Below are 12,753 nucleotides of genomic sequence, written 5' to 3' on the forward strand. Positions count from 1 at the left end.
TGGCCAAAGTCCCCGTGGTGCCTTGGCACGCAGACACACACACTATCGCACAAACAGGAAGCGACTGACACCGTACAAAATGTTAAACACTTTGGCAACATTTGCTTAAAACTTTTCCCAGTCTGTGACTTCGGGGTGGGTTTTCCCGGGGAAAGGGAATGCGGATGGGAAGCGTGTGCTTTCTAGTTGCGGTTGCTGCACACAAAAAGTCACCCGGCACTATGCAGTTAAACCAACAACAGCGCTAGTAGCAGTTCCCATACACTGCACAAAAAATATAATTAAATAAAAAAATAAGTAAAACAGATCTTTGTTTGTAAATAAGAATTATCATTATAATAAAATAATGATTAAAGGGTTAAACATGGAATCTAAAATCTATTAAGCAACCATTTCCCAGCCATTTAATGTTAATTTAAATCTGGAAAATGGTATAAAATCATTTAATTTCTTTTTGTGCAGGTGCAACAACAATGGCCAAAAGGTAAACGTGGCGAACAAAAGGCACGCCCGGAAATGGCAAAGCTGCTTGACTACAAAAACAACAGCAATGAGATCCTGCCGCAGGAGCGGGAATAAGGAGCCTTATTCAGGAGCTGGAACAGCAGACGCCACTTGGCCACTCATTGTCGGTCGCCATGGTGAATCCTCAGGTGTTTTGCGCACAGTTTACTACGTTTTTCATTTAACCAACGTTGGGTTCAGGTCGTTTGTCCTGCTTTTTCCTGGCAACTAGCTACTGGCTACTGGCTCCTGCCGTTTGTTGTTTTGGTGTTTTGTGTTTGGTCTGCGGTTGCCAGCGGACAACCAACGACACCTCTTGTTGTCCGAGCATAATTAAAAATTCACATAAATTTAGCTTAGCGTTGACACACACACATTCTAATTGGGTTAATTATGTGTCGCCTGGACCTTAAAAATGTCAGCCAGTCTGTGTGGATTGCACCTGTATTTCGGTGGAGTTGTCAGCTTCAGCTGGACAGGAGCAGAGTTCCAAGTACATTAGCAGCAAATTATGTTGTCGCATGTGAGGTGAACGAAAAGGGCTTTAAAACGGGTGAAAGGATGTTACATGGTGTTTACGGAGAGGAAAATGGCACACATTTAGTTCCCCGCCCTGCAAAACTTTTATGTGATGACAAATTATGTGGTAATAAATAAGGCGTAGCCCTATTTAAATATGAATTTACCTCAAACAAAAAATCTAAGTAATCATTAAAAGTTTAATTCTTTAAGCAAGTAACATATCTTTTTTGGAATACTGGTTTAGGTATTCATCTTTTCATATACCTTTCTTCTTAAACTACTTTAAAATTGGCTGCTGTTATACGAACTCCTTAAAGTTGAAAGTCCTTCAGTCTTAATGCTGATCCTCTGTTTTCTGCTTAATTACACATACGCCCGTTTGACACGCCCCGGCCGGTTGTCCGTTTTTACGGCCACCTTGCTGCATAATTTAGACCACAATTTCGGCTTGCCAACGGCTTAAGTAGCCAGAAAAGTTTTTATGTGACCTGGTCTACGTGTGGGTTCCCCAAAGAGCCAACCCTGAACCGGGCAATAAAACAGATTTAAGTCGGGAAAATAGCATGAAGAGTGTGACAAGATGGCTCATAAAATAATAAAACATAATAATAATAATAATGCGAGGGCTGAAACTAATCCCAAGCAAAAGGATATTTGACACTGGCAGACCGCAAAAAGCGCTCAGAAGTATGCAACGTATAATGGCAAATGTCAACAGGAGGGGATAATCGGAAAATGGTGGCGGGGGAAATGGGGAAAAGGGGGAGCGGAAGCGGGGAAGCCAGCCAAGCCGAGACAAAATTAATTACTCGACGTGGAAATGTAATTACGAAAATATTTAGCCCAAGCTCAGCGGCATGCCAAGGCAACAAAATGCCATTTGTCAAGCGGCGTCCCACCGAGCAGATTTCCTCGGGTCAGGCTCGGGGGAAATCCTCGATGTCCTTGATGTCCTTGTCCTTATGTTTGTATGTGTATGTGTGTGTGAACCAATAATATGCCGCATACCAAATTTAATGATTTATGAGCCACGGCAATTAATCAAATTAATCAAAACATCATTAAAGTTTGGCGCAGTGCAGCAACGCCTTTTTTAAATGCCTTTGGATTACTATCCCAAGATATTTTCCCTCTTTTAATATCTCCTCACCCTTTACTTTGACATTTGTGCGTGCCATATGCACATTAATTCCGCACAGGGGGAACTTTTCCGGACGGCGTGTGGAAAAAAGTTTACTTTATGGCCCACTTATTCCAGAGGCCGGAACGATGCGGTTTTCCTATAGCGCCTGTTCTGCGGTAATTATCCACTCACCGCCGACCAACTTGCGCAATTGCCTTTCTATGGAAATCCGCTCGGACGGGAAATCGGAATTGGAACTTCTATTGCAATTGCCATGTAAATGCCATCCGATGGCCTCGATACGTTTGCCAGTAAGAAAAATCCTTGGGTTGAATTTTATGCTATTTATTCTAGAAGTCATATGTTCTACATTTTTTAAATGACACAAAAATGGAATCATATATTCTTAAAAGTTTTACAATTAAATTAAACTTGTAAAGAAATAGAGAGTTGACTATTACATCTCATTCAAAATTCAAATCTGAGAGTCTTTAAGAACCTCAAACTCAAAGTACCCAAGGAAATCTTTTTGTTCCAGCCAGGCGAGAAAATTGAATTCGAGCCACGGCAAGGATGATGACTGCGTTGGTTACGGCCATGTCTCGCTTTCAGTGTTGACAGCTTCGCTGACATGCTGGCCATAAACACGGCCAATGCCAGAAGGGAAATCATGGGGATTGGCGGTAAAGGATGGGAGACCGAAGGGCTTCTGTTTGGTTTGTGTGCTGCCGCCAGCGTAAAACCGCAGAATTTAATTCCCTTATCAGAAAGTGACAAGCGTGCGTAGTTAATGCAATTTTGCAGCGCATTTAACATGACATAGCTGCCATCGAGGAAAGGAAAATCTTTTGGATAATGGCGATAAGGGGGAACAGGATTATACAGAGAAACTAAAAGTTATCCATTAAAAAAAAACAATTTTGTGGAAATGTTTTTCCCAATAAAAACCATCCATATGCAATTTGAAATATACCCTTCTTTAACTTAAAGAAAAATGAATTTTATTTGCTTAACTAAGAAAAAGAATATAAATAATTCTTTCGAAAATAAAAACCATTAAACTAATCATCTTCAAATATAAGTTTCTATTTCTTTTCTGTGGACCCACCAAAAAAGGAGCGATCCGCTTGGCATTTTCCATTATCCAACGGAAGTTGTTTGCTTCCAGGAATCCTTTTTTTCATGGCCCTATTTCTTCTTTGTCTTCAGCCTGGAAAAACCACAAATTGCGCTCCCAGAACTTGCCCACTTTTGGGCCAAATTACAATTCCGCTGATTGCATTGCCCACTCTCGCCAGGATTTTCTTTGGGCTCCAGCTGAAAAGCGCCTTCGGCTCATTCACATTTTCCACGCGTTATTCACACTTTACGCCTAGATTTTGAACGCCATGAATCCTCCGACTGTTTTGCATATTTGTGTGCCTGATCCTTGGTCCGCAGTCCTTACTTCGTAGTCCTCGCCGTTTTGTTGGTGTTTTTGTTTCGTTTGCTAGTTTCGCATTCATTGCGAAAGAGATAAAAATAATGAACATACCAAAGGCAAAGTCGAATGGCGAATGGCGAAAAAAACAAAGCCAACGAGCAACTCGGCACAACTGCAGATATAGCTTCTCCTGATCCGCCAACGCTAACTTCTAAAACCCAACCCGTCCAGTTTTTGCATGTGCGTGCAACGGAGCTGCGATTCAGCCAAGTTTTTGTTGGCTTAGATTTATGTGCACAAAATGCATAGTGGTACAGTAGATACTTAAATTAAAAAACTGAAGAGTATTCAAATAAACGAAAAGAACTTATACTTAATAAGCACACTAATTTAATAATGTTATTTAATTACAAACATTTTTAAAATTTGTTTGGGACCTGTAGAGAATTCCCTCTTATGCATTATTCCCTGTATATCTCAATTTGAGTGAAAAAGGGGCGTAACCCAGCCGCCCAAACTCCGTTTTGCCCCGTTTTCCTGTGCGCCGCGGCATAAGGCAAATTGCTTGTAAGTTCAACTCGTATTTTGCATTGTGCCTCACTTCCGACAGTTAAATTAAAGCCATTGTCTGAGTTGGTGTGGCCGTTAGTTAGTTTTGTGCGCCTAACGTAACAATTGCCTGGCATTTTTATCTGCAACAAGCCGCTGGAGCCACAACAACAATACAAACAACAACAACAACAATAGTAAAAGCGTCGAAAACAGGAACAGGATTAGAACCCAAACCAGTTGAAATACGACAGCGAAAACAATTTGTTAGGCCTGAAGTGTTCTGCAAGTCTTCTTGACCAACTTCCTTACCCCTTTTCCTTTTCCGGGGAAGAGGTTACGCCACTCCCCGTTTTGTAATTGTGGGCCTGGTGTTTCTCGTTTGTATTTTGGTTTTGGCCATGAATTGTGGCCTTCTGCTTGCGGTTTTAATTAGTCAAGCACGTGTCGAAAGAAAGAACTCTAATCGAGTGCAGAAAATCCCTATGTGGGTGGTAATTATAATTTGTAATTAGGGAAATAGAAAATAAAATTACAAAAAATTTAAATTAAAATTTAAAATATTTAAGAATTGTGTATTTTGAATAAAAAATAATTCTTTTTGCTTTTTAATCAGCAGTAAATAACATTGTACATCATATAGTTTTGATAGGATTTCTGATCTTTGAGTTTAACCAGTCAATAAGAAAGTAATTTGGATGCGCATTAATTATATGGCAGTGGCACAAGGCGGCTGTGGAAAAGGAGGTTAGTGCTCGGGGCAACAGCAACCATTAACCCACCAAGAGCACCACCCACCGCAGACAGCCACCACGATGACACAGAAAGTGTTGAGCTGCAAATGAGGGAACAATGCGACCAAAAGCGGGGCGCTAAAAAACGGAAAATGCAAAGTGGAAATGCTTCGAGTGCAGGCCATGCGTGGCGCAAACAAAGTCGGAAAATGCAAAACGGATGTGTAAATAATTTAGACGAGTTGCCAGCACAACCAACGCCAGTGTGTGTATCTTTTTAGTTTATGTATCATTAAAAATACTTACAGAAAAACAAAGAGGGAAGAAGCGGAACATAATGAGGGGCAGTGGGAAAAGCGGAAAATGTGCCATTTGCCAACTGCCAACTGCAAGGCAAACAGACTCGAGGAACCATTATAAAAGATATATACATATGTATATGTATATATAGTATGTAGTTTCGTACTTTTCCGGAACGTGCGAGAATTGCAATAATTATATGCACACAAACACACAAAGTCGCTTGTATAGTTACTTTTTTGACATGCTGCAAATTAAACAGGAGCAAAAAAGGACACAGAACGGAAGGAAGAAAGCAGGAGAAAGAGGAAAAAAGACGCTTGCCGAACTAAATTACTTTTTACAACAACTGCATACAATCAAATGTAAGGGGATTAAAAACCAACGTGTAACATGTAACAGCGATATCACCTTTAGATTTTGCACTTAAAAAAAATTTTACTTAAGTGTTGCCATTGAACTAATTAAAAAACTAACTTAAAAGAAGGTACAGAAAGTGTTATTTTCAAAACAAATCAAACAAATTCGTATAAATACAGAAATTTCGTTTATATTATATTGTTGCACACTCTTAGACTCACTTTCAATCTATTTTAAAGCACCCATATTAATCCATACATAATTTTAATCAGGATAAACAATTTTAGTATATTTAAATATCTCAATAATGTTCCTTTTTACTGCCAGTGTGCTAAATTCTCAGTTGCGGCGGCTTGTCAGACTGGATAAAGGATTGGGGTGTTATCCATGTGAATGGAGGTTTGAGGACTGGATGCAACCTGGCAAACCTCCGGCGGCATTTGCATTCCTGATGCTAAAAAACTATGTTAATGTGTGAGCTATACGGAACTCGGGATTGTGGATTGGGGATTGAGGATTGAGGCAAGCTGACAAGCAAGTCCTGGCCCGAAGGAGAACCAGCTGTGAGTCCGCCGGCGGGACAAACCGCAGACATTGAAAGTGTCGCCCTCTCCGTTCGCCGTCTGCTTGTCTGTCTCCATAAATCTCTACGGATGTGTTGTTAACTGCCGCCGGGCTCCGGAATTACTCCCCCGGTTTTTCCTCCGCATAGACAAAGGGGGCGTGGCACGGGGGGAGGTGGCTCAATTTGCACGCTTCGTTATTCAATTAGACACTTGGCACACAAACAGCGAGTGCAGAGGAGAAAAGGGCGATGGGAAGACTACGCTGACTACAAGGGACGCATAATTTTGATTGATGGCCCAATAATGGCGGTGATTTATCATATTTGCATGCTAACATTTAAGCCAGGCCAACGGCGGGTCTGCTCTTGAAGCCAGCCAGCAGATATGTTGGGGAATTAGCTGGATACCATAATTAAATTTAACCCTTTCAATCTATATTGCATTGAATACATGGCGTAAATACAAAAATTACAGTGAAACGGTTTTTAAAATTTAATATGCATTTTAAATATTTTTCAAGCATAAAAAAGTTTAAATATTGATTGAATATTAACTTAAACCTGTGGACAAAAAAAAATTCTTCGCTTTCTAAGGCCACCGAAAAGTATGCTATGCACCTGAACAGATGACACCAATACAGCTGCAAGCGTGTGTGTTACACATACATATGTATGTATCCCGCTAATTGGTCTTTTGCTCAGCAAATGAAAGCGCTCGTTGCGTTGGCAACATCCACGTGCTGCTGCTGCTGCTGCTGTGGCTCCTGGGCGTATACGCAATATTTGCAGTTTTTTATTGCACTTTCCCTCGGCGTGTGTTGCTCTCCACTGCGGCTGTATGTCTATAAAATCCGACTTAAGCCGCTTGCTACCTGCGAAATGCATGAAATTTTTGCAGCCACTCAACAATCCACCCCCACACGTATAACCAACGGCAATGCAACTCACACTCATTTCAAACACAGAGAAAAATAGTATTTTGAAGTACATTTATATACTTGTATTTTTATTTGTTTTCAATTTGATTTGTTTTCCTAAGTATCTTTATCATAATATACTAAAATATTCATAATAATGTTATTTAAATTATATTAATAATTTTTTTCGGTAATTAAATAAAAACATAGTTGTTTGTTTTTTTCATAAATACATTTTATTCAGTTTTTTTTATTGTCATATTGTCATAATAAATTATGGTGAAGTGTACAAATACAAAAAACCCAAAAGTGGAACGCATTTTTGCCAGGAGCTTTAGCTGCTTGTGCTGCTGCCTGTGGCTTTGCCGTCGGCTTGGGACGCTGGTAAACACTCAAATCCAATTAAATTTAATACGACTTACTTGGCTTTGTTGCATGACAAAGGGAGAGGGGCTGGAAAAACAGAACGACGTGTGCCGTTTGTTTGGCATTTGGTTGCTCTCGTTCTGGTTTTTCCTGTCGCTTTTTCATTCGCAGGTTGTTTTCATTTTAGCCTCCTTTCTGTTTTTTTTTATTCGTTTTTCACAGTTTTTGCCTGGTGTTTGTGAAGTGTATTGTCCACACACAGACATATTATCTGGTTTAAGGGCTTAACTGAACTATACACGTTTGACCTTCAGCTTGTCATTTTTATTGATTTTAATCTGTAGCAGGCTGGTAGTATTAAGAGTTACCAGATGTAACGGGTGGGTAGTACTTATTAAGAGTTACCATATGATTGTGATGGAATAAGTTATCGATAAGATACCATCCTTGGTATAACTATTTTTGAGATTGACGAAGAAGAGAACACATGTGTAAAAGCTAAAAAGTAAAGAATTAAAATAAAGAATACTACAGAATTAAAATAAAGACTACTACAAATTCAGAAGTGGGATCAAGAACAGAAAAAATGGATATAGTTGGTGATAATTATGCAATGGCGGTATTAAAAAAAATGGCTTGGCGAATTGGGTTTGTCCACAAAAGGCACAAAAGCTGAGTTGCTGGTGCGTCTTAATGCTGTACCAGCAGCAGAACGTGGAAATGCACCAAGAGTGGACAATTTGGAGGATGATCATCTGGTGGCGGAGACAAGACGCGTAATTCAATCGCAACAAGCTGAAATGTTTAAAGGAACAGAAGCGTTGGCAAATTTGTACAAAGAAATCGAGGCCGCTAAGAATGTTCTGGAACAATTACGCATGCATGGACGAAACCAAGAGTTAGAGGGAGACGACGATACATCATGCCAAGACGTAGAAGATGATGCTCAAGGAAATGCAAATTGTGAAATTCAGCAAAATGTGGCAGCTGAAAAAAATTTCGGTGACTGGGCATCCATGGCGTTTTCATTGGCCAAAGAGATTTTAATGGAGTACGATGGAAATACACCAGTGCGAAATTGGATTGCTCAGTTTGACAATATTACACAATTGCACAAGTTGAACGACATGCAGCGACAATTATTATGTATTGCAAAGCTAAAAGGAAAAGCGATGCAGTGGCTGCATGCAGATCCGGTACGTGTGGTGAAGCCTATAAACCAAGTTTTGGATCAACTGAAGGAGGCGTTTGGTGGAAAACTTCCGAAAATTGAGCTACGTCGGAAATTTGCTGGACGAATGTGGATATCGGACGAAAATTTCAGCGTCTACTTTGAGGACAAGTGCATGTTGGCTCGAGATTTGGATATGGACGACGATGAGTTATTAGATGGCATTATCGAGGGAATACCACATGAAAATCTACGCATCCAGGCAAAATTACAGTGCTTTGATAATCCGGCGAAGATGCGGCGAGCATTTGCAGATGTTGCCTTACCTAGGCAGAGTGGTTTGCTGATGAAGTCGGAAGCAGCGAAGGGCAGAGATATAAAAGAAAATTCTCGTTGCTTCAATTGCAACTCCAAGGGACATTGGGCACGAGATTGCAGTAAGCCAAAGAGGAAGCCGGGATCTTGCTACGGATGTGGTGACGAAGGGCATTTAATGGCGCAGTGCCCGAAGAGGAAGGTGAAGACGGAGGACAGCGGCGTAAACAATTTTGTAAGGTCATTAGTAATTTATTTTAGTAATAGTAATAACGAATCTATAATTTCAGAATGCCTCATGGACTCGGGCAGCCCTGTTTCGTTTATTAAACAAAAATGTATTCCAACAAATATTAAATTACACACACATGAAGTGTTATATTTTGGATTAAATGAAAGCCAATTAAATGTATTCGGAAAAATATTTTGTCACATTTTCAAGAACAGTAATAAAATTAATTTTGATTTAAAAGTGGTGCCTAACGAGTCTATGAGATGGAATATTGTTTTAGGTAGAGATTTTATGGAACTTTATGGTATAAAATTATCTTTAAGTGAACTTGATGTGAATGGTAATGAGTGTACTGAAAGTCTATTAGATGGTAAAGACAACATAAGGCCAAACTTGGAGCAGGAAGGAATAAATGAAGTGGAGTTAGTGGAAGCAGCAGATCAATTGTTAGAAAATAGTGAAATGAATATGGATTGTGAAAATGTAGAAAACAAATTGGTTGATAAATCGTTAGCAGAAAATTGTTTGTTAGACAGGAAATTGTTAGATAATAAATTGTTAGACAGTAAATTGTTAGATAATAGATTGTTAGATGATAGATTGTTAGATAATAAATTGTTAGACAGTAAATTGTTAGATAATAGATTGTTAGCTAGTAAATTGTTAGATGAGAAGTCAAAAGAATTAGTAAGAGGAGTGTTAGAAGAAAATTTTCAAAGTAGCATGATGCAAATTAATGTAGTGGATTCTGAAAGAGAATATAAGATTGGGACACAAGTGGATTATGCATTAAGAGCAAAATTTATAAAAATGTTAGAAAGCACTTATATAAATGCAAAGAAGCAAGCAAATCCCAACATTAGGGGCGAGATGAAAATTATTTTAGAAAAAGAAAAACCATTTAGTTGTTCACCTAGAAGACTATCATATGCGGAAAAAGAAAAACTACAACTTATGTTAGATGAATACCTAAAAGAGGGTATTATACAACCCAGTAGTTCAGAATATGCCTCAGCAATTGTTTTAGTAAAGAAAAAAACGGGGGATCTTAGAATGTGTGTCGATTTTAGACGGCTTAATAAAATTATGGTTAGAGATAATTATCCGTTGCCTTTAATAGACGATTTGTTAGATAAACTTGTAGGAAAAAATATATTTACGAAACTTGATTTAAAAAATGGGTACTTTCACGTATTTGTGGATAAGGACTCGGTTAAATACACTTCGTTTGTGACGCCATTGGGTCAATACGAATTTCTAAAAATGCCGATGGGGCTTAAAACTGCCCCTCAAGTATTTCAAAGATTTGTTAATACTGTATTTGCGGACATGATTAGAGAGAATGAGGTTATAGTTTATATGGATGATATAATGGTCGCAAGCAAAGATATAGATGAACATTTTGCAATTTTAGAGAAAGTTTTGATTCGATTGGCAGAAAATAAACTAGAATTAAGGTTAGATAAATGTGAGTTTATGCAGGATTGTGTTAAATATTTGGGGTTTCATATATCTAAAGGTTGTATTCGAGCTGATGATAAGGGTTTAGAAGCTATTAAGAATTTTCCTATGCCTGATAAAGTTCAATCAGTGCAGAGTTTTCTAGGATTATGTTCTTATTTTAGAAGGTTTATTAAAGATTTTTCTATTATTGCAAAACCTCTGTATGATTTACTTAGAAAGGATAGAAAATTTAATTTTGGTGAAAAGGAGCTTAATTGTTTTTTATGTTTAAAAGAAAAATTGTTACAAGCGCCAGTTTTGTCAATTTATGATCATAGAGATGACATTGAATTGCATTGTGATGCCAGTGCCTTGGGGTTTGGAGCGGTACTTTTTCAGAAAAAGGCAGATGAAAAATTTCATCCTATTTTTTATTTTTCGAAGCGCACATCAGAAACAGAAGCAAAGTACCATAGCTTTGAGTTAGAAACTTTAGCGATAATCTATGCTTTAAGAAGATTCAGAATATATTTACAGGGAAAGCGTTTTAAAATTATTACTGATTGTAACTCATTAGCTTTGACTTTAAATAAAATTGATTTAAATCCAAGGATAGCAAGGTGGGCGTTAGAGTTACAAGAATTTGATTATGAAATAGTTCATAGAGTTGGAAGCAGGATGCAGCACGTCGATGCTTTGTCGAGATGTTATAATACAATTATGATAACAGAAGCAAATAGTTTAGAAACAAATTTAGTAATTTGTCAGACGAAGGATATGAAAATACAAAATATTAGAAAATTGTTAGAAAAAGGTGAGCTGAAATTGTTTGAAATGAGAAATGGGGTAGTATATAGGAAAACGAATGATGGCAGGATATTATTTTATGTACCAGCAGCTATGGAGGATCATGTTATGTATAAGTATCATGATGAATTAGGACATATTGGTAGGGATAAAATGATTAGTGCAATGATGAAGACATATTGGTTTCCGAACATGAAAGTCAAATCATTAGGACATATAGAAAATTGTTTAAAGTGTATTGCGTTTTCATCCAATGCAGGCAAGGACTGTGGGGTATTACATAGCATACCCAAAGGTAATAAACCATTTGATATTATTCATATTGACCATTATGGACCAGTGGATAAGAGTAGATCAAAGAAATACATATTAGCTGTGGTAGATGGGTGTACGAAATTTTTACGATTATATGCGACAAAAACAACAAATAGTAAAGAAGTTGTTAGTGCATTAAAAGACTATTTTCGATCATATAGCAAACCGAGTTGCATAGTGTCAGATAGAGGTAGTGGTTTTACTTCAGGGGAATTTGAAAAGTTTTTAAGTGACGCAAATATAAAGCACATTAAAGTGGCCACGGGATCGCCTTAAGCTAATGGACAGGTGGAGCGGGTTAACAGAAGCTTAGGTCCTATGTTAAGCAAACTTACTGAGGCGAAAGAGGGGCAGCATTGGGATAAGGTTATCGAACAAATTGAATACACATTGAATAATACAATAAACCGAAGTACAAAACAATATCCAAGTACAATGTTGTTTGGGTTACAACAAAAAGGGGAAATAAGTGATGACCTAAAACAAAAGCTAGAAGAGGAAAATTGTGTAGATGTAAATTGTGAAAGAGATTTGGAAAAGATTAGAAAGGAAGCAGAACAAAATCAGGTATTAGCACAGTCAAAAAATGAGGAATATTATAATAGCAAAAGAAAAGATCCGAATAAATTCAAAACAGGAGACTATATTATGGTAAAAAATTTTGATAGCTCGGTAGGAGTAGCAAGAAAACTGTTACCAAAAAGTAAAGGTCCTTATGTTATTGATAAGATATTAAAAAACGATAGGTATTTGATCAAAGACATTGATGGCTTTCAGTTAGCTCGAAATCCTTACCAAGGCGTGTGGAGTGCGCAAAATATTAGACATTGGTTAAGAAAAACAAATTCATCTATTGATGTACGAGATAATGTTAACAGGAGATAGAGGGCTATCTCAAAATCAGGATGGCCGAGTTGTAGCAGGCTGGTAGTATTAAGAGTTACCAGATGTAACGGGTGGGTAGTACTTATTAAGAGTTACCATATGATTGTGATGGAATAAGTTATCGATAAGATACCATCCTTGGTATAACTATTTTTGAGATTGACGAAGAAGAGAACACATGTGTAAAAGCTAAAAAGTAAAGAATTAAAATAAAGAATACTA

The 12,753-nt window shown here is 37.9% G+C and overlaps 1 protein-coding gene across 1 annotated transcript; it reads left to right on the forward strand.

Annotated features, from left to right (window-relative positions):
* Window positions 1-7,825: 7,825 nt before the first annotated feature.
* LOC108100301 lies at window positions 7,826-9,321 on the forward strand. The gene is made up of 2 exons (XM_017204103.2): window positions 7,826-9,084; window positions 9,140-9,321. The coding sequence occupies exons 1-2, from the start codon at window positions 8,164-8,166 to the stop codon at window positions 9,239-9,241; spliced, it is 1,023 nt and encodes a 340-aa protein (XP_017059592.2). The 5' UTR covers window positions 7,826-8,163; the 3' UTR covers window positions 9,242-9,321.
* The last annotated feature ends 3,432 nt before the right edge of the window (window positions 9,322-12,753 follow it).

This window comes from Drosophila ficusphila, unplaced genomic scaffold (genome assembly GCF_018152265.1).
Source record: "Drosophila ficusphila isolate 14025-0441.05 unplaced genomic scaffold, ASM1815226v1 contig_106, whole genome shotgun sequence".
NCBI lineage: Eukaryota > Metazoa > Arthropoda > Insecta > Diptera > Drosophilidae > Drosophila > Drosophila ficusphila.

Bases quoted from the DNA above. Each gene is read 5' to 3' on its own strand.
- LOC108100301 (XM_017204103.2), top strand. From the start codon at position 8,164: ATGTTTAAAGGAACAGAAGCGTTGGCAAATTTGTACAAAGAAATCGAG. The intron at 9,085-9,139 runs GTAAGGTCATTA...CTATAATTTCAG, and splicing joins ACAGCGGCGTAAACAATTTT to AATGCCTCATGGACTCGGGC.